At 48.7% G+C, this 21,769-nt stretch overlaps 1 protein-coding gene across 1 annotated transcript; it reads right to left on the reverse strand.

The window, feature by feature from the left end:
- Nucleotides 1-1,141: 1,141 nt before the first annotated feature.
- LOC126524358 (uncharacterized protein T19C3.4-like) lies at nt 1,142-21,238 on the reverse strand. Its single transcript, XM_050172688.3, has 3 exons — nt 21,060-21,238; nt 18,137-18,535; nt 1,142-1,527 (listed from the first exon to the last, which is right to left on the reverse strand). The coding sequence occupies exons 1-3, from the start codon at nt 21,150-21,152 to the stop codon at nt 1,279-1,281; spliced, it is 741 nt and encodes a 246-aa protein (XP_050028645.1). The 5' UTR covers nt 21,153-21,238; the 3' UTR covers nt 1,142-1,278.
- Nucleotides 21,239-21,769: the final 531 nt, after the last annotated feature.

Raw genomic sequence — 21,769 nt, forward strand, 5'->3', positions numbered from 1 at the left:
GAGATTTCAAGAGTGATGTTAAGCGTTACATTCGAACGGAAACGGCTATTCAATATCTTGAATAGTGAATTTCGAAGTCGAACACGATCTGGATAGCAAATACCATTCGATTGGACTATGTTTTTACTTCATTTCGCCTGCTGGCACGTTGAAGGAGATGGCCAGACAAGCCACGGAGATTACATTGGTAAAGACTTCCCGGTCTCCCCGATTCAGTATCAGTATATACAGACGTCACTAATTACGTCACACCCAAAAAGGTGGCATGATATATTCCTTTCAAAGGATGTAAAGAACGCTCGCTCACATGCAAATTGAGAATGTGCAGTAAAGGCGAAATATGCAAGATATCTTTGCGGTTGCTTATTTCTGTTGATTAATGGATAATGATCTGCTGAGATGGTTTATATGTATTAGGTATAATGTGTTTGAAGAGACCTGTGTAATGTGTGTTTGAAGGAGGCTTTAGTCAATTTCTCACGGCAATTAACATCTAGCTGGTTGCACTTTGTTAGGCGACAACGATCCGACTCACCCGAAACGCAAAGAACAGTGTCGAAAGCATCGACACAAACACCCGTCATTCATTACTGGATGCGCCTGCCAACACGCCTGAAATGTCCATTCCGTAAACAGCTCACTCGTAGAGCTTGCGTAAGCCACCGACATAGTGAATCCTTCACGATCTCCTTTACCCACCTGGGTCTGCGAAATATCCTAGCAATAAATATTCTCACCTGCTTTTCCTTTAGGGAATAACGCTGCTTGCTTCAACCAGCGTAGCAGAATCAGCAAGAAAAAACACGTTACTGTTTTTAAATATAGCATAAATTACAGTACTGTACTAAATACAGTACAGTACCGTGAAATATAGTATAGGAGTTGTTCGGGGACATCAGACTGGCAATTTTATGCCCAGGTAACCATGCGAGAACCGAGGCACATGACATCGCTGTTAGGGATCCTCTCCTTCGTCCTGTTACTAGGCGCTGCTTTAGGATATTAAGTCGCGAACCTTTTGCAAATTTTACCACGCAACAATGGTCGCAGTGACGACATCTTGCGCAGCGGGCTCTTCCTTGGGAAAGTCGCCGATTGAGTACTGTTGGCCCCGATACCTCTGAACTGAAGCAAACAACCATTTCTAGAGAACTGCTTCCTGTTAGCTCTTGGGGTACATTCTGTCACTTTAATTTTGCTACCCGAGGGAGGCAGGGAAAGCGTCGCACACCACGAGCGCTGCATCGAGATCCTGTCCGCACGTCCCTGGACCGGCCACTAGATGGCATTGATCTTGCGCTTCTTGGCCTCGTCCTCGCCACGCCGGTGCGCCTTGCGGCGACCGCCCTGGTCTCCGAGTGCCATCTCCGAGGGGTCCTCGAGGGACGACGAACCCTCGATCGGGTCGAACAGGTTCAGCTTCAGCTCGGACGACAGGAGGTCGGCCGCGCTGTAGTTGTCGCGGATGTGGCTGAACACTGTCTGCATCACCGCCTGGGTCACGTAGCGAATGGTTGTCGCGCCCACCTGCGCGTCGAAGACACCAGAAGACCATAGTTAAGCAGGACGGGCTACAGAGTGCATGGCGTCACAACTGCAGGGTGCAGTTCTTGGGCCTGTTATGCGTATTAGCCGTAGAGGGGTGGTCGAGGTCAATGTGGCACCGACATCAAATGACATTTCACTGAGTCAATGTGGGAACCGAGATACTGAAAAATTCGACACTCTTACAAGAGCGTGGAATAGACGCTCTTACAAGAGCGTCTCTGTTCCACCCCAGATACTTACCTGTGACGTCACTGTGAAGCCATCTTCTGAGGCACGTGTTACTCAAGACCACGGTTATCTGACGGTTTGCAAAATAGTGAGCGCCACTTCGTGTCTTCTAACCACGTATAGTATCGTTCAGAAACTGCCTTTCTCCCTCTAGTGCGTCCCCTCCCCTTCCGGGGTGGTAGCGCGAGCACAATTAAACCTACACCCACAGATCCCAGCCCAACAGACTCTGGCAGAGGCGAGTGCAGAATTTTCGCCGTTGGACAAAGGGCAAGATACATGTTCGGTGGGAATAACAGCTGGTTCTACTAGTCTGTGGTCGAGGTATTGTGATTAGTAATACGGTCGCTCGCGAATGCGCAGCTAAATTTTTGCAAATGGTCAATTGCCGAAAATGGCGTGCGTGCGTATTCAGCAAGCTGCCTAAGCGGATCGTATCTAAGGAGCTGCGTCATACCAACCCATCGAGCCAGTCGCGAATTGGTTGGGAAATTGGGGTTGGGGGAACGGATATCCTTCTAGGCGGCTTGTGTTGTTCATTCCTCCCTGTCATTGCGGGGACAACGAGTAGTGTGTACTCGCCCTTATACACGATCATCTCAGGGGTGGCGCGTGTGCTTGGCATGGGCCTTCTCCTCAGAGGCGGTGTTTTGCGACTGCTGTACAGTCCATCGGATTGGCCGATGATGTCTGAAGCCTCTTGATATTTTTTTCTTCTTTTTGAAATAACGACAAGCTTTGAAGCACCGCCGACGAATCTCGCTCATTCCGGCAGCCATGTTCTTCCTGACGCAGTCACTTGCACGCTGCTGCGAGCAAACTTGAGGGCAGGCCGAAGACGCACTATAGTGAGCGTGCAGTGTTTCTGTGCGCATTTATTTTTTTGTCTTTTCCTTCTGCGAAGGATTTTCTGCGGACGGCGCGACCGCAACACAACGCGGCAGGCGTCGCCGTAAAGATGGGTAGAGCACGGACACCATCGGTAAGTACGGTTCACAATGAAGGCGAAAAATTTTGCTGTCGACCTCAACAGTGCAGTACTAAGCCTCTTTTGGGTTCGTATTCGATTCTCTGGCCTTATGCCCGAAACTTCTATTTGACCCATGGGGTGCAGCAGCGGCCGTTGACGGTCGGATTCTATATCTATGCAGATACCCCACTTCAGCAGGTTAGGAAGAACATGGCGTCCGACAAATGTAGTAGCCGCTACACTCTTAAGCAAAATCACACCCTTTTTCCATACAACAATAATCACCATCTGTCTTGTCCGCATTTCCTTTCTTTAACGCGGCGAGCCCGGTACTTCACAGTAACGAATGGCATGCGCGTTATCAGCATGACATAGCATTCCCGACAGGAAAGTAGCGGGCGCAGCGTTTTCAAGAAACGAAACGCAAGCAAGGCAGATGACGATTATTGTTGTGTGGCAGATATACACCCCAAAGGGTGTACCTTTGCGTAAGAGTGTACTTGAAGAAGAGCAGGAAATATAGGGACTTTAATGATGACATGACCTGGTGCCGAAGCAAGTGATCTAGGGAAGACAGAAGTTATTTAATGAGACATATCTTACATCCTCCACAATGTTGTGTGCTCTGGGAACGTCGTATACCTACATTCTACGAGTAAACATGTCCTGCGCTCTGTACTTCAGCCAGTACGAGTAATCCTTTCCCTTTAGATAGGTTTGGCTTAATTCTCCCATATGTAAACAAACTCCTGTTCTATTCCTCCAACCTGTCAACCTCGCAACTGGTCACCAAGTTAGCAACTCTCAAGAAATTTCGGAGGACGGCGTCGGTCACCTTAGCCCAACGTTGCCTTAGCTTCCGTGCGACACTACGGTTAGAGTTACTGTGTATGACTCCCTGCAGGAGCCATGTACAGTGACTCTAGCTACGGTAGCGTGGGCCAGCTACCCGTTTCGAGATGCGGCGTAAGCTAAAGTGCGACCCTAGGTATGACGCCCGGCTTCCTTGACCTCGACACACAAACTCTGCATGCCAGCAAATGCCTAGAAAAGTTCAAAGTGCCTTGGCTATGATAGGGCATGTGCGCCCCCACCCCCACCCCACGAAAATGGTCCTGCAAGAATACATTTTGCAAAGTGTTTCGCACGAACGGAGCCACATGCCAATTATAAACAACCTAAAGCTCAACCTTCTGTCACAAAATAGTCTATATCACCTAACCCAGAAGCCCCAATATTGATGCGCGCGGTTCACGGCTGCGCCACTTGCGTACTTGTAGCGCATTGAACTCACCTTATTTAAGGGAGCGACATATTTTTGAAAGCGGCGTCTTCGTTGCCTTCATCGATTATGCTGAAATGACCGGTCTCTTGTTTGTCACGAGATGTTGCGCACTAATTAATGCACTTGGGCACGTGAACCGCACGCGTAACCTCCACTTGTCGTTTCGGTCACTTTTCTTCTTCGCCGTGAGGTTCAGATTTTCTCTTTCCTGTAAGCACATACGCACCCCGGCAAGGCAAAGCTGAGACACCAAGCATGGGCCCGAAGACCGTTTGCGCCCTCTACAAGCAGCGTGTGGAAATCTACGTCCAACTCATCTTAAAATCTATTATAATTACTATATTATAGTGCGTAGCACTGACAGCACAGTGTGGAAAACGGTGCTGAGCAATCATAAAAAATCATCGACGACTGTGCTTACTGGGGATGTGAATGAAAGCATTATTTGTACGAGGCTTGAGCAATTTAACCTGCCATGCTCTAATGTAGCGCTACTAGCTTAATTATGTATTTACATGGGAGAGAGATCAAGAATATTAGAAGAGATGATGTGAAGTTTTTAGCGAATATGCTCTTTAATTGTTTGGCCCTTCTAGCACACAAATCGCGCGCCACCGCCTAGGTGGTTCACCATCGAAGGCTGAGCAGCTGATCTTTCATCATGATCATCATCAGCAGCAGCCTGTTTTGTGTCCATCGCAGGACGAAGGCCTCTCCCGGCGATCGTGCAATTATCCCTGTCTTGCGACAACCGATTCCAACTAGCGCCCGCGAATTTCCTCATTTCATCGCTCCACCTAGTCTTCTGCCGTCCTCGACTGCGTTTCCCTTGGTACCCATTCTGTAACCCTAACCTTCCAACGGTTATCTAAACGACGCATCGCATGACCTGCCCAGCTCCATTTTTTCTCCTGATATGTCAATTAGAATATCGTCTATACCCGTTTGCTCTCTGATCCAAACCGCTCTTTTTCTGTCTCTTAACGTTATGCCTATAAATTTTCGTTCCATCGCTCCTTGCGCGGTCCTGAACTTGTTCTCAAGCTTCTTTGTAAGTCTCCAAGTCCCTGCCCAATATGTCAGCACTGGTAAAATGCTCCGATTGTACACCTTCCTTTTCAATGATAATGGTAAGCTTCCGGTCAGCAGCTGACAATGTCTGCCGTATGTGATCTAACCCATTCTTATTCTTCTATGGATTTCCTTCTCATGATCAGGGTTCCTTGTGAATAATTGACCTAGGTATAAACGTACTCCTTCACAGACTCTATAGGGGCTGACTGGCGATCCTGAACTCTTGTTCCTTTGCCCGGCTTTCATCATTATCTTTGTCTTCTGCATATTAATCTTCAACCCCACTCTTATACTCTCTCTGTTGAGGTCCTCAAGCATTGGTTGTAACTCGTCTGCATTGTTGCTGAATAGAACGATGTCATCGGCAAACCGAAGGTTGTCGAGATATTCGCCGTCCTTACTCTTAAGACTTCCCAGTTTAATAGCTTGAATACTTCTTCCAAGCACGTAGTGAATAGCATTGGAGAGATGTCCCCCTGTCTGACCCCTTTCTTTATGGGTAGCTTCCTGCTTTTCTTGTGTAGAATCAAGGTAGCTGTAAAACCTCTGTAAATATTTTCCAAGGTATTTACGTAAGCGTTTTGTGCTCCTTGATTACGTAATGCCTCTATGGCTGCTGATATCTCTACTGAATCAAATGCCTTTTTTGTAATCTATGAAAACCATATAGAGAGGCTTATTGAACTCTGTGGATTTCACGATAAACTGATTGATGACGTGGATGTAATCCATTGTAGAGTATCCCTCCTGAAGCCAGCTTGTTCCCTTGGTTCACTAAAGTCCAGTGTTGCCCTTAATATATTAGAGAAAATTTTGGTAAATATTTTATATAATAATGGGAGTAAGCTAATGGGCCCATAATTTTTCTATTCTTTAACGTCTCCCTTTTTGTGGATTAGTATAATGTTTGCATTCTTCCAGCTTTCTGGGACCCTTGCAGTCGATAGACACCTCGTATAAAGAGCCGCCAGTTTTCCAAGCATTATGTCTCCTCCATCTTTGATTGAATCGAATATTATTCCATCTTCTCCTGCCGCTCTTCCTCGTTTAATGTGTTGCAAGGCCCTTCTGACCTCATCGCTAGTTATAGGAGGAGTTTCTATATCCTGTTCATTACTGTTTCTAATGGAGGTATCCTGACTCCTCTGGGTGTTGTACAGGTGTATATAGAATTATTCCGCTACCTTTACTATATCTTCGAGATTGCTGATGATATTACCCTGCTTATTTTTCAGTGCATACATCTTGGTTTGTCCTATGCCAAGTTTCTTTCTCACTGATTTCGGGCTGCGTCCATTTTTTATGCCTTCTTCAGTCTTTCTCACATTATAGTTTCGAACATCACTTATTTTCGCCATGTTGATCAGTTTTGACAGTTCCGCGAATTCTATCTTATCTCATGAGTTGGACACTTTCATTCTTTGTCGTTTCTTTATTAGGCCCTTTGTTATTTGGGAAAGCTTGCCTATTGGTTGCCTTGGTGCCTTGCCTCCCACTTCAATTGCTGTCTATGAAGCCAGCCTAGTTAGGGTTCCATTCATTAGCTCTATGTCATCATCATCTCTCGGCTCTAAGGCTGCATATTTGTTTGCAAGTACCATCCTGAATTTGTCTGCTTTTACCCTGACTGCCTCCAGGTTGACCTCTTCCTTCTTGAACACTTTTGCTCTTTCTCTCTTTAAATTGAGGTGAATCCTAGCCCACACTAATCTATGATCACTGCACTTTACCTTATCTATCACTTCTACATATACTGCACTATGCTGGGATCGGTAGAAAGTATGAAGTCAATTTCATCTTTTGTTTCACCGTTAGGGCTTTTCTAGGTCCACTTTCTGTTGCTACGGTTCCTGAAAAAGGTGTTCATTATTCGAAACTTATTCCTTTCTGCAAATTATACCAGCATCTCTCCTCTAGCGTTCCTAGAATCTACGCCGTAGTTGCCAATTGCTTGTTCACCGGCCTGCTTTTTCCCCACTTTTAGAATGAAGTCACCCATTACTACAGTATACTGTGTTTGCACTTTTCTCATTCCTACTTCAACGTCTTCATAAAATTGATCTACTTCCTCATCATCGTGACTTGAAGTTGGAGCGTAGGCTTGTACTACTTTTAATCTATACCTCTCATTAAGTTATATTACGACTACAGCTGCCCTCGCATTAGTGCCGTAGAATTCGTCAATGTTGCCCTCTATGTCCTTATGGGTTAGGAATCCTACCCAGTATTGCTTCTTATCTAGGAGACCTCTATAGCAGAGGTATGTCCGTTATTCAGCAATGTATAAGCCTCACGAGTTCCAATCTCACTAAGGCTGATGATATCCAGGCACGTACGCAGGATTTCTTTTCGCAGGGGGGAGGGGGGGGGGCTACCCAAGGTAACTTTTCTGTGCAAATGAGGGGGAGGGTACTTTTACTAGTAGAAATGTGAATGTTGCCCACCATTTGCCATAAAGACGTGTAAAGACGCAAAAGATTACTGAAATAACGTGTATCTCACAGGCAGGCCTGTGAGATATACCTTTTCTTTACTTGTAACACAAAGAACCACATCCAATGGACTCGCGCATGAGAGGTGCACAGGAAGAACCTTGCCAAGAACAAGTTGACAAGCGAAAGTGCAAAATAAAGATTTCTAGTAGAGTTTTTTGAATTAGCTCTGGAAGAATTATAGAGAAACGTATATTTGCGGAACAATCACAGTTCTTTTGGATCCCTCGTTTACTGCTCTACTAAGTAGCAAAACCGACTCGTGTTGTTATTTGGGAAGTTGCGTAACGATGCGTGGTCACCGGTCCCGTACAACCGTGTGGAACGCAGGACGCTGCGGTTCTAGACGTACTGCACCCACCGCGGAAAGTTAGAAAAACCCCCATTAGCACAGCAGGGAAGGGGCTACGTCAGGCGGCTCGATTGATAACTGTAGAAGCGCCATTCAAAACACACGGAATTATTATCCAATTCCGGTGGCGTTTTCTACGTTTTTAAATAAAAAGATGTTGATCCATAAATATCTTCACAAACAGTTTTCGATTTTCCTCCCTGTTTGGCTGTTGCCTTGGCTTTCTCCCTTATTAGAGGGCTTAATTTCTCATCTCCTTGCCACTCTTGTTTCCAGTTGCCCATTTGCAACTGGAAACGTGCTGTACAATAAGGGAAAAACCAGACGAAGTAACGGGTGACAGTTATATTGCTTATGGGTTGAACGGCTATTGCAGGATCTTATGATGGACGCTGTTTCGCAATATTTTATTTTCCGCCTTATCCAACCCATATCGCGGATATATCTGCCTGCGTCGCGGCGAGCCGTCGCTCGTGGAAATAACGCAACAGGCGTTTTCTCCGGCCACAACTTGTTCCACGAGCGTACACACCACCCGACTATGAACCGAATCCCTTTCCTGGCCCCTGGATCAGTCTAAACAAACTAACGACGCAACAGGGATGCGCGTGATCGTTGAATAGATGGTGACATAAAAATTGTGTTGGGCATTATAAATAAAGTAAAATATTATAATTAAAACAATAAACTACGCCATGCCTGCTGAAATACATGGTGACAACTGAATTCATCTTGAGTTAATCGCGGGGGCACCGAATCCATGAGAAAACTGGCCTATACACCCCAGGAGATGCCGATAACTACCGCCATCCAGGAGGAGTGAAAGAATTGACAACCATTACACTCTGTGAAGATCGAATGGCAGCGAAAACTGACGACAGTCAAAGCTCTCAAACGAAAAGAAAAGTGTTTCACCTCCGCTGGGGGTCGGTGAAGGTGAAGCAGGCGTTAAGCACGCCGCATACGTGGGCCAACCCCAAAAGTAGTGCAACGCAGGGCCGAACCGCGGCAAAGGTGAATCAGGCGTTAAGCGATCCCCGTACTTGGGTCCATCCCGAAAGTAGTGAAATGCCGGGCCAAACCGCGGCGGATGTGAAGCAAGCATTAAGAACTCCCCATACGTGGGCCCATCCCGAAGATAGCGCAATGCAGGGCCCACCCGCGGCGGAGGTGAAGCAGGCGTTAAGCACTCCCCATACGTGGGCCCATCCCGAAGATAGCGCAATGCAGGGCCGACCCGCGGCGGAGGTGGAACAGGCATTAAGAACTCCCCATATGTAGGCCGATCCCGAAGATATTGCAATACCGGGCCCACCCGCGGCGGAGGTGAAGCAGGCGTTAAGCACTCCCCATACGTGGGCCCATCCCGAAGATTCCGATGGGCCCGTTATAGGGTCCGGAATCCCCAGGGGAATGTGCCATTGATCTTGGACTCTTTTTGAACCACCACCAGGATCGGCCCACATGATGATTCTTTCTGTTAACGGACGCCGGAAAAAACTACGGAAGTTAGTCATTCGCTGCTTTCGCTGTAAAAGGCCGCAAAATGTTGACCGCCGAGTAGATTGATTTGCCGACGCTTCTGGAATGTGCGTGAGAAGTGTTGCCTCGGGGCGGACAAAGGGGGGGGGGGTATACCGCTTAATTTTTTTGGGGGGGGCTGCCCCCCTGCCCCCCCCTCCCCCTGGGTACGTGCCTGATGATATCCCAAACAATGTCTGATAGTTCCTGCTAAGCTAGCCTCACTCGAGAGGGTTCGGGTGTTGAACGTTGTCAGGGTGAGTTTCCGTTGACACCCCTGACACCTTGACACCCAACAATACCTTGACACCCAACAATTCCTTGACACCCAACAATTTGCGGTTTACCGCGAGAAATTGTAGTAGAAGCTCTATTACGGCTATGCCCGTGTAAAAACTGGGCAGTAGAAGCACATTTCTATCCAAAATATGAGCTAGCTCGCAGCTCTCAGCCCCACCTTCCGTCGCCAACCGCCATATTGTCGTGCCATGTGTGACGTCATGTGCTGCATGGAACCGTGCCATCGTCTGCTACAAAATCAGCCACCGCACCACGTGAGATTGCAGCATAACTGCCGTTTGTTGGCGGGTTTGCTGCAGATATCGCGTGCCATGTTTTCGACGCAGCCAACTTCGCGTGAAAAAGCAAGCGACGAAACAGCGATGGCGTCATATACGCTGCGCATTTTCCCTTCGACCCCATCGCCACCAGTTCAAATGACGAAAACGGACTTCGAGATTGGAGCGCGCCCGCTGGCGCAAATCTTGGAGGCAATGGACGAAGACTGCTATAGTAAACGTGGTCAGTACAGATGACGACAATGATGTCGCGCGAAATTCTGCCGACTGTTGAGTATTATAGCTTTATTTCGTCGTGTTTTATGCGCGCAGCGCTACTTGGCCAGCCGCTCACGGGAAACGAAATCTGGCGCTACTTCGCGCAATGCAAATTGTTGTGCGCGTGGATTGCTTGCTGGTATGCATGAATTTAATGCATGCATGTCTTCCGGATTTGTACTCAACAAAACTACGATTTTGTTACGTTGCCGCGTGTTCCCAACAGTTCTTTTTCTCCGTAGTTACGCACGCCATATATAAACAAATGCCCGCGCACATGTGTCCGTGGCGCAAGGATTATGCGCGATGCACGCTCGGGCTGAAACTTTACTTGAACTTGCTTTATTGCACCCGATGTCGGTAAAAAAAATAGCAAGGCTGACGTGTGGCCGGGACACTGCCTACCGAAAGGGTTGGTGCGTGTACACAGTCGGCATCACGTCTGGCCACAGCCTCAGCATTTTCACGGGTATCGCAAACTCCATGAGCAGGCGCAAATCGTCGTTGTAGCTGACTGGCGTGAAGTGTTCCGAGAACAAAACAAAAATCCGAAGGACACTTCAGATTCGCTTTTAAGAGTGGAACGTGATAGCATTCAAAGATCCCCGACTGCTTTTCATGCCTCCCGGCGACTGCAGCTTATATAGCCGTAATGTTTACTGGGAAACGCTAGCGGCGAACGATACGCACGTTCGAAGGCGAGCTGTCTGATAGGAACGCGGCCCCTTGCGTGCGCCGCGATGCGGCCGAGGCGAGCGCCATCTGGAGATGTTGCAAGGAACTGGGCGCGCTGCTCTACGGCCTCCGAGACCTGCGAGCGCCGGCGCACGCAATCTCGGACGCCGTGGCTGGTCTATGATTGGTAGAAACGCTGGAAAAGGGGTTTGTGTTTGAGTTTCTGCCTAACAATGTTTTCTCGTATATTCAAATTACAGTCCAACGCTATCATGTCTGTAGGTTGTGTGTAAGTCGCTTTTTACGATTTTTCTGACGTATTTTACTTTGAGAAATACGTTAGTTCAGTAATCTTTGCGCTACACAGAGAGTCTGCGTGGTTGGGTATGCATGATTGGGGTTGCAGGGTTCGGAATTATTTTTGCAGAAACAACGGTCGACGCTGGACGTGGGACGCCGACGCCGGGTTTTCTGCGACACGGAGCCCTTAGCGCTATTGCGTTATAGGCGTCAGATGAGCGCCAGTCCTTCCGGCCCACATTCATCTCCCATACCTTACGCTTGATGGCTCCTTGGGAAACCTGAATACCGGTATGGAGCACTCCTTGCTCCGTTCGCTCTGGCACCCCACAGCACTACATAAGCGCCGCGGTGACATTGTTTCAGCCACTGCAAGTTGAACCATTCCAATGGCAAGCTGAACAGAGCAGAAGTTGCCGAATGTGTGCACAGGTTAAACACAGATTCTTAGCCGGGATATACACGCTCGCTCGGCAAGCATGCAGCTTGTGACGTCACGGCTCGCGAGCGTGCCAGTGTTGCTCGACTGTTATGCCCCATTCGAGTGTAACATAAAAAAAATTCACTTACAAATTACGTGCTGCCTCAACTGTGCTGAACTTTTGCCAATGTGTTCTTGAACGCACAAGGATTACCTCGCACAATACAGATTATGATCGAAAATTGGGTGTCCTGCCCCCTTTAACCGTAGGACGGCTTTCCAACAAACGGTACTCAATCTGCACGGCAAGAGTTCCGCATAGCCGCACCACCCAGCGAGTGAGTGGCATGATGAGTCACACTTGGTCTTGGTCGCGCAGACCGTTTAGCACACATCCATGGAGTCCTATTTCATATGGCATAGCAGCAGAGTTCGCTTTGTCGAAGTGCATGGTGACAGGTCGTCGACGACTCGGGAACTACGTTCTCACGCACGTTTTTCATACCAGTCACCAAGCTCGGGAAAGCCAGCCATAGTTTAACACCGAAAATGTCCCAAGAAAGTCGTCGGAGCACGATTAAAATCGAGCGCTCTCGGCGCAAAGGCGGAATCTTACCCACAGTGCCAACAGCAGTTTTCTGCGGTATCCTATTTACGAAGCCATGCCAGTATTTCCGAGAGGCGGCGCCACCGCACATTCTTTTGGCAAGCTCCTCAGATTATCTGGATTTCCCTGCGTTTTCCTTCCTGTGAGTGTGCAGGATAAAGGAAATTACTAGGAAAGAACGTCCCGTGACAAATCAGAAATAAATAACCAAATATATATATATATATATATATATATATATATATATATATATATGAATAGCTAATTTAAAATAAGCTCTTCACACGGAGGAAGGAAAAGCTAAGGAGAAACCCTTACATGAAGCTCAGTGGCGTCGGAAGTTGTCGTTACTCCGCCACCTTGTCGGGTTAAGTGTTTCCTCTCTCATTTAAATTTATCGCCTTCGGCGCGCAACCACGCCGGGCTGCGGGGACGCGTGCGCGCGCCGTAGTGATCCGACCAACGGATCCAATGACACCATCGCGATACCGTTTCATTTAATCCAAGTATTGTGCTCTAGCGTTGAAAAGAGTTGTGAAGCCGGTCGGCGCTACTTTTGCCGGCTTTTCTAAGACTAAATCTGTGCATCTCACTGCACTGCAAAAATGCACAGGCGATGACCGGCAGCACACTGTACGCACATCACGACCTTTGGATAGCCCATCTGCACTTTACGAGAACAAACACTTACGCTGGTCATGGCTTCGTAGGAATCGTTTTGCTGCATTGAACAAGTTTCGGGCGACCGCGCACCGCCGAGATGCGACGAACCACAGCGCGCCGACGAAGAGGCCAGCAGAGGAGAACGTCGTTACACGTTTAAATGCACCGACTCCGGTCTGAGGTATATTGTTCTCGTGGCAAGTGAAGCTTCAGAGAAACAAAGTTCTCGCGCGGTGGCGAAGAGTAAGCGTGTTTGCACGCGGCTAGCGCTTTGACTGGGCCTACGTGCGACCATGAGCCATTTGATGCGCGCACAGGCATACGTTCTTCCTCAGCCGCTGGATAAAAAAGAGAATAAAAGTTGTGGCCTGCTGCGTCAGGCGGGCTGCAATGGGATCGAACGTATCAGCTGCAGTTGTATTTTCGGCCGCTTGGCTGGGCCAAACGGCGCTAGCTCCCGGGGACGGGACGCGTCGGTTTCCACGGGCGACGGCGTTCGAAGCGCGTTCCTCGCGCACCTTCTGCTATGTTCAGACTACGTGCGCTACGTACGGATCGTTCGCACGGAACGTAAGCGTAAACGCAAAAAGCGCAACTACTTTTTTCACACTACTGCTGCATTTAGCGGAAAGTACGCAACAATCGCAACCAGCCTGGGCGTAAATGTTGGAGTACCCGCTACTTTTACGACAGGCACAGATACGACTGTTACAACGCCGCCAATGCTCGAAGCAGTTTCGGTTTGCATCTTCCGGTCAGGGAGCTTCCGGCCTCCAAATATTCCGCGTTTTCATCCGGTGACCGCCTTCCCAGCCATCCGGCGTTGCAACGCTGTTCCTTGCTGCTGCTCCCGATGCCATCCGCGTTTTCCCGGGTTCGCGCCGAAGGCGCGCGGTGTCCCTGAGTGCAGTGCGGTTTTCCCGTCTCATTGTGTTGTGTACATTGCCCGCGCCTAGTGATGATGCTAAAGCTTCTTCGCTGTGCAGCAATGAATAACTAATTGAAGAAGTGCGACAGAGGCCGATACTCTATGACCAGCGCCTGAAAACTTTGGGCTTGAAGAGCCTCGACCTGCGCTAACAGCCGCTTGCTGATCGGCGCCATGTTAAAAAATGCGAAACGCGGCTGTCCCAGAACAGTGATTGGCCAGTCGTAAAAAACGTATCTTATCGAAAGGCTCAATGTGAACGTAGGCGGTTGCTAGCTGCGTAAACAGTCGTTCCAGCAGTTGCGTAAATTGTAATAAATACGCCACTTATAGCGGATGCGACTGTAGTCTGAACGCGGCATTCTATGCCGATCCCAAACAGTCCCCCACTGGTGGCGCCGCGGCAATGACAGCGTTCTCGGTGCACGAGGCAGGCCGCACTTTTTTTTTTTTATCCGGCGGCCATGGTTCTTGTGTCGAGCATTGTTTACTCTTTCACCGCATCCGCCAACCTTCACTTCCCTGCGCCCCTCGAGCAAACGGATATCTGCGATGAGGAAGGTTCGTCCCTTTATTACTCACAGAGGGCGCTTCTTTTCCATCCTTCCACAAAAAGAGCGCGAAAGAAAACCAGGTGGAAAAGGAGCTGGTGCTCACTGACTTCAACTGGAGGAAAGCCGAAGATAAAATTCGAAAGAGCTCAGCCACAGGGTGAGACGAGGTTTCCGTTAGGCTGTACAATGAACTAGGACTGAAAAGTGAGGAAGCTCTCGTGAAAACAGTGAAAAAACTTTAAAACGAATAAAAGACAGTTGGCGTCAAAGTAGAATGAATTTAACTTATGAAGGTAAGGGGGAGAAAGATAGAATTCACTCGTATAGACCGTTGACCATTACATCGGTAATGTACAGGCTAGCAATGCAGGCAATCAAATTAAAGCTTCAAGCATGGGCAGAGAATAATGGCATTTTGGGAGAGCTTCAGAATGGCTTTAGAATAGGTAGGCGTTTGGATGATAACTTGTTTGTTTTCACTCAGTGTATTGAAATATCAAAAGCAGAAAGCAGACCGTTGTATGTGGCCTTTTTAGACATTACAGGAGCGTATGGCAACATAGACCGCAACATATTGTGGGATATTCTGGAAGGGGAAGGCTTAGGTAACGATTGTCTACAGCTTTTGAGAGAGATTTACCTAGAAAACACCATTTGCGTTGAATGGCAAGGATTGGGGAGCGCGGAGAAAGTTCATATCAACAAGGGACTGACGCAGGGGTGCCCTTTATCCCCACTGCTGTTTATGATGTACATGTTGAGGATAGAGAGGGCGCTAGAAGGAAGGAATATCGGGTTTAATATCTCATACAAACAGGTGGGTACAGTAGTAGAGCAGCAGCTTCCAGGTTTATTTTATGCGGACGACATTGTGTTCCTAGCTAACAAGCAAAGTGATTTGCAACGTCTGGCTAATATCTGTGGACAGGAAGGCAAGAATTGAGGTTTCAAATTTAGTGTTAGAAAATCAGGTGTTATGGTATTCAATGAAAACATTGAACAGCCAGTGGCAATACAGCGCCAGGAAATACCTCGAGTAAGAGAATATAAATACCTTGGCATATGAATAAACTAAGGCAATAGATATATTGAAAAATAGGAAAAAACAATAACAGTGAAGGGGAAGACAAATGCAGCCATAATGAAGCACACAGTGCTATGGGGATACATAGGTACGAGGGGCTGCGGGGTATGCGGAAAGGTGTAATGGTCACTGGACTTACTTTTGGAAATGCGATTGTTTGCTTTAAATCAGGGGCACAATGAGGACTCGATGGCAACCAAAGGTCAGTGGGACGCCTCGCATTGGGCGCTCACGGGAAGACTACAAATGAAGCTGTGCAGGGTGAGATGGTTAGGACTAGTTTTTGAAGTGAAGGAAGCTGAGAGTAAAAGGGATTATGAAGAACAACTGAGGAATATGGAAGAAAGTAAATGGTCTGGGTGAGTGTTGAGATATCTGTTCAGGAAAAACACCGATTCACAGTGGAGGAAAAGAACTTGGAAGCTTACCAGCAAGTATGTGGCCTGTAGGGTAAGCAGCACAGCAACAAAAAACGTCAAGTGGAAAGTCAGAGAGGATGAAATAATCTCATGGGTGGCGGCAATGGAGAAGAAACCTGCCATGGGTAACTACTTGAGAGGAAAAAATGAAATCAGGAAAGAAACAATTTACGATAACTCAAAGGGAAGTTCATTACTTTTTGAAGCGAGATTGGGATGCCTTAGAACATGCACCTATAAAGCGAGATATAAGAAGGAAGAAGAAACATGTGCTTGCTGCGGTAAAGCTAGGGAAACGATGGAGCATATTTCATTAGAATGTGAAGACGTGTGCCCAGCGGTCGATTTAGGCACCACTGGCCTCCTTGAAGCCCTTGGGTTCAGCGAGAGCAGGGGAAAAGTAAACATATCCGCAATAGAGAATAGTAAGAGGCGATTGGAAGATTGGTGGAAGTAGGTAAACGACAAGATAAAGAGACGTACAGAAGCAAAGTTCGCAATAGGGGATCAGAAAATTTGGTTTCGTAAACCAAATTTTGAAGTTTGAAACGAAATTTGGAAACCTTCTTAAAGTTGATGTCTACCCTCTTGCGTAATCACATGTGAGCGCTCGCTGTCTCCTGTTGCCTCTCATGGGTTTTTGGGCTGGTCAAGTTGCCTGCGCGCAACGTTTTACCCAGGACCCCACCATATAGAACTCGTTTTATGGGAAATAAAGACATTCATTCATTCATAGTGGTTCTTTTTTCTGTTTTAACCTAGGCAGGACATTAGGCAGTATAATAACAAGACCTTGGTGGCACAACTCACCGTCCCATTCCAAAGGGGCGCTCATAACATCCATGCACATGGCTGCTTTACGTGCCACAAATGCATCGTCTGCTGTCAAATGCAGGAAAACTGCAGAGCTGTCACTGACCTGCAAGCCGTTTATCGTACATATTCTGAAGCACAGCGGTTTCAGTTTCAGACCACGTTAGCATGAATCCACCGAAGACGGGAAATATGTTCCCAGATCGTCCTTCGTCCGTGAAATGATGCGTGATTGACGGCGTTGCATGCGCGCTAGTTTCACGCTATTTACCTTAAAGTCCCACCTGGCCACAACAAGAGCCGGGAAGCACGGTCTAGATAACACAGTGGAAGAAAACACGGAGACCAACGCAATCCTGCGCACATGACGCCTTTGGCGCAGTACGAGACCTATGGGGCAGCACACGCATGAGTGCACACCACATAACAAAACTGCCTGTGTGCACCGACATCGTGGACGCTACAGCGGGAAAATACCACGTGACTTTGTCCACACTCTTCTCTTAGCGTGCGGTATACGAGTAGAGCATGGGTAGGACCTCTTTTCATTTATTTCCTTCATTCATGGCTTTTCGCCCTGCGACGGGCAAGCGGTTAATCTCTACCAGCCGAGCGCGCGGGAGTGTGGGGAACAGTAGAGCGGGTGGGCAAGGACAGATGGTCACGAGTTGCGCCTAAATAAACAACGCCCAGATAATTGCGGCAACAAAAGAGCGGCAAGTCAACGCATTGATGGGTTTCGAAGGAAAGGAGGGCCAGGAGTCGGAGGAGGTTGGCCTGCTGAGGCTAGCTACCTGACGACATGCTCCCTCCTTGTCGTTTCTTCCTCCTTGAGAGCGTTTAATTACACGTGACTGGAGCGACCGTGACGTCGGCTTTTAGGTGCTCTGTCATTGGGTGCAGGAAACTTCCCAAGATCTGGCGAATGGTGCCATCGTGGTCTTTTCGACAGCCCAGAAAAGAATAATGGAGAGAATATGCTTCAGTGAAGTATGGCAGTTCCATACCTTGGCGAGAGTTTGTGTCCAGGTAAGGAGTACAAATGAAAGACGAGGGCAAGGAGGCGGCGCAAATGTTGGTAGCTTGAGACACCAGTGGTTTGTCTGGGCGTTAGCGTCGGACTTGACGTGTCCTCAAAGTATCCCTTTCGCTAATTAAGGTATACGCAATCTGTAGACTGTCTTGCACACCTTCTAAAGAATTACGGGTTTTAAATACCGCCGGAATCCGCAAGGTGCAAGTCTTTCCCCCACGCTTTATACATCCACTGGCTATTCCCTGTTAACTGGCAATTCGCTGGCTATTCACACACGTTCGTTCAGCATGCGTCGCTCGTCTGCGCAAAGGTCGAACAACAGAGGCGCACCTGCGACGCCTTCGTGTGCAGCTGTCCCAGGTGGGAGTCGATGCTGTCCTCGCGCCGGGCAAACTCGGGCAGCACCAGCTTGCGGAACACGAGGCTGGCGCCGCGCATGGTGCCCGACTGGAGCCAGAAGACGAGCGCGATCTTGAGCTCGGCGTAGAGCGGCAGGCAGCAGCCGAACACCAGGTCGGCCAGCGGCTCGACGCACAGGAAGGCGGCGAACACCACCCAGTACATCATCCAGCGCACGTAGTCGCGCGGGCTGCGCGCGCGCACCGCCTTGCACGACAGGTAGGCCGGGTGCAGGGCGCCCACCGCCAGCAGCACGAGCCGGCTGAAGGTGCGCGACATCAGGCACATCACGAACAGCGCCAGCCACACCAGCGGGCCCGTGTGCCGAGCCTGCGCGCCCGGACGGGTTGACCCGGCCGAATCCGCCGTTCTGGCTTATGTGTGTGCACGGTGCAGGCTATGGCGCGGCCAAGCACCGCGTCGCGGGGTCGATTTACTGCCAGGCCACGTTTCCGTGTAGGCGAAATACGAAAATGCTCGTGTCTAGTGCAATAGGTGCTCGTTAAGCAACACCACGCGGTCAAAATTAATCGCAACTCCCCCTTGCGGCGTGCCTCCTAATCAGTTCGTTGTTCTGACATGTAAAACCTGTATTTAGTCTTTTTTGTCGGGTTACCCCCGCTTTTCGGTATCGGATATGTTGCCAGCCTCTTTCGTCGTGGGCCAATCCTGGAGATGGTGCAGTCTAGACATGTGGGCCGATATGTGCTACTCAGTATATATATATATATATATATATATATATATATATATATATATATATATATATATATATATATATATATATATATATATCAGCGTTGAATGTGAGCTCTTACTTCTGGCCCCTGAATTGTAACTTCATATCCCCTCTATGTTGCTTATCTTGCGGTGGATGTACCAGAGTTCCTTTATTACAAGCAATCAGTGCCAGCAATATGTCCATCAGGACGCTTGGTTCCTCCGAGCTCCCTGTAGGCATCCTGCATTGGCGAGATGTCGCTGCGACGCTTTCAGTGTGTTCGACTCTACCTTTTGGGGCCGCCGTGAAAATGAAGCATTTCAAAACAAAGGGACGTGCCCATGTTTGATAACCCGTCTAACGCGCCGAACTTTGCCGAGCCCGAAGGTTGCAAGTTTCGCGTTGGTCGTTATGCCGCGTTTAACCGCGATCATGGCTTAAAGGGCCCCTCAACAGGCCCAATAGCAAATTTTGGTTATCGTTGGAAGTTGTTACGGGTCCTCTAGGGAGCGTTCTGCCGCAAAAAGTCTGAAATCGGCTCATTAATAGCCGAGACAAATATTTCATTGCCACGACCCCGTAATTTCAGCAGGCTAGCTCCACTGCCAAGCGAGACACTCTCTCCACTTGCCCTGTCTAGCCTCTGCAAGCGAAATTCCTTCCCTGCGTTCTCCCATACCGGAGTTCGAGGATCGATCACGTGACGCATACGTCACGGACGCCGCCTTCATTTTTTTCTCCTCGCCTTCTTTTTTTTTTTGCGACGCTGTGCACTTTCGCTGAGGGCATCGCACGCGAGCTGTTGTGATCGTCTCGTTCCGCGCACCGCACAATTTCGCACGCTGTGCACGAGGACATCTGACTAGCGGTCTAATTCAGTGCTACACGAATACTAAGGCATCCACAAGTGGATCACAGAGCATGATCCCACGCTGTAACAGGGTAGACTATGACATCGTTTCAGTGTCTGCAATGTGCGGAGTGAAAATTTAAAACTGGTTTTTCTGACTTTGGGCAATACATCCAGCACACATGCGTATCAGTTAGTTTGAGCCTCGTATCTAAAAATTGTAGCTCGTTCTTATCTGGCACTTCATGTGTAAAAACTAACCCTGAGCCACATTTGTGGAATACTTGAAGTATATTATGAACCATTTGTTGGAAATGGTTGTAATTCCATATGTGCATAAACTATCACACAGCCTCAGGAATGTAGCAGGCAGATTTGATATAAAGGTTGTTTTTTCTGCCCCTAACAAGTTGATCAAAATTTGTGGTAAGATTGATAGGAAATTGGTCCAGGCTGCCTCCACTCATGCTGGGAAAGGCTGTACTGTTAAGCATACTTCTCCGTTTGTGCACTGTAGAATGGGAGTTGTTTACGAGCTTCCATTTTCCTGCGGTCACGTATACATCGGTCAAACAGGTCGTTGCCTGAATATTAGATTGTATGAGCATAGGCGCTCACTAACTGGTAATGCCTACTCGCATGTCGCGCGGCATTGCTCTGAACATGCTCTGAACAGAATCTCCTCTCTCTTCTCCCGGCAGCGTTCCTCGCTCGCGCACGCGAGATTGAACCGCGTTCGCCGGCTCACCCTGCTTTCACTCATAGGGAGCCTCACAGCGATGGCGACGCCGACGGCAGAAATGCGCCTGGAATGTCCATATAATTGGGAAAAAAAAGCGCTCGCTCGCCGCGTCTCTGTGCGCATGTGCCGCGGCCACTGCTGATGGCCGTGCTCCTGCGGGCTACGTTCCACGCGCCGAATTATACAGGGGGGCAAATTTTCGGCAATGACGTATTTTCGTGTTTTTAATGACGTATGACGGCAATGACGTATTTTCGACGCGTGACGTATCCGACTTTGCCGTCCGCTACCATGTACACGCTGGGAACGCCGCACTATATCCGTGCATTTGTCTTCACAGCACGGCCAGCGTAGTTTTGCCGCTCTCGTGCACTCTTACCGAGTGATAAGCGATCGAAATTAACATCGCGAATGTGGATCGCGTCCCTCCAGTTTTCCTTCCTCCAGCCGCGAAGCTGTGCTGCGGCGCTCCTGTCTTGCTGTGGAAGGAAGCTGAATAAAGGACACACGCGTGCGCACCCCTGCCGTGGCTGCCGCATACCTGCAGGTCCGACCCCTTCCTGGGCGAAGGTAGCGACGGGGGCTCCAGGGCCGCCTCGGTCATGGGAACATCCTGGCCTTCGTCTAGATCCATCGCGGCCCCCTCCCCTTGCCGACCGCCGAGCTCGAGCTGGCTCTTCGTCCTTCTTTTTGCTCGTGCCTGGCTGCACGCGTACGCAACCGGCGTTCAGGATTAGCCTCAAAGAAAGAAAATGTCGCGTGAACCAACGGCACTTTTAGTAGCAATTATAGAGAGACAAAAAGAAATCTATAACAGGAAGCGCTGGAACAATAGGATTTTTTAGCCGTCTTTCTGGCTCAATACGTGGCATGTTATGCCCCGTATGAAATGAAATCCTTCAATGAAATCCGCTAATGAAATCCGTCAATTACATCAGCCGCAGTGTGGCAGTGTGGCAATAGCTAAGCCGCTGAGTAGAAGTAACAACCAGGAGGAAGAAGGCCCACCGGCGGCCATGAAGAGAGCTGTATAGTCTCGGAGGTGGAATCGATGTGCGCGGTTCTGGAGGAGATTAGGAATGCGATTAGGGACCTAAAGGACACGGTAGACAGCGTTAACCTTAAGGTGGATAAAACATGGAAGTGGAAGTTAATAGCCGAGAAAAGGCTGAACAAGCTAGAGGCCCAAGGAGAGGGTGAGAAGTATATGCCCTCGGAAGCCGAAAGCGCTAGAACACTCCCAGGAGCGGT

The sequence above is a fragment of the Dermacentor andersoni genome, chromosome 3 (genome assembly GCF_023375885.2).
Source record: "Dermacentor andersoni chromosome 3, qqDerAnde1_hic_scaffold, whole genome shotgun sequence".
NCBI classification, from domain to species: domain Eukaryota; kingdom Metazoa; phylum Arthropoda; class Arachnida; order Ixodida; family Ixodidae; genus Dermacentor; species Dermacentor andersoni.

Bases quoted from the DNA above. Each gene is read 5' to 3' on its own strand.
- LOC126524358 (XM_050172688.3), bottom strand. From the start codon at position 21,152: ATGGATCTAGACGAAGGCCAGGATGTTCCCATGACCGAGGCGGCCCTG. The intron at 18,536-21,059 runs GTATGCGGCAGC...CCGGGCGCGCAG, and splicing joins GGAAGGGGTCGGACCTGCAG to GCTCGGCACACGGGCCCGCT. The intron at 1,528-18,136 runs GTGCGCCTCTGT...TTCGACGCGCAG, and splicing joins TGCACACGAAGGCGTCGCAG to GTGGGCGCGACAACCATTCG.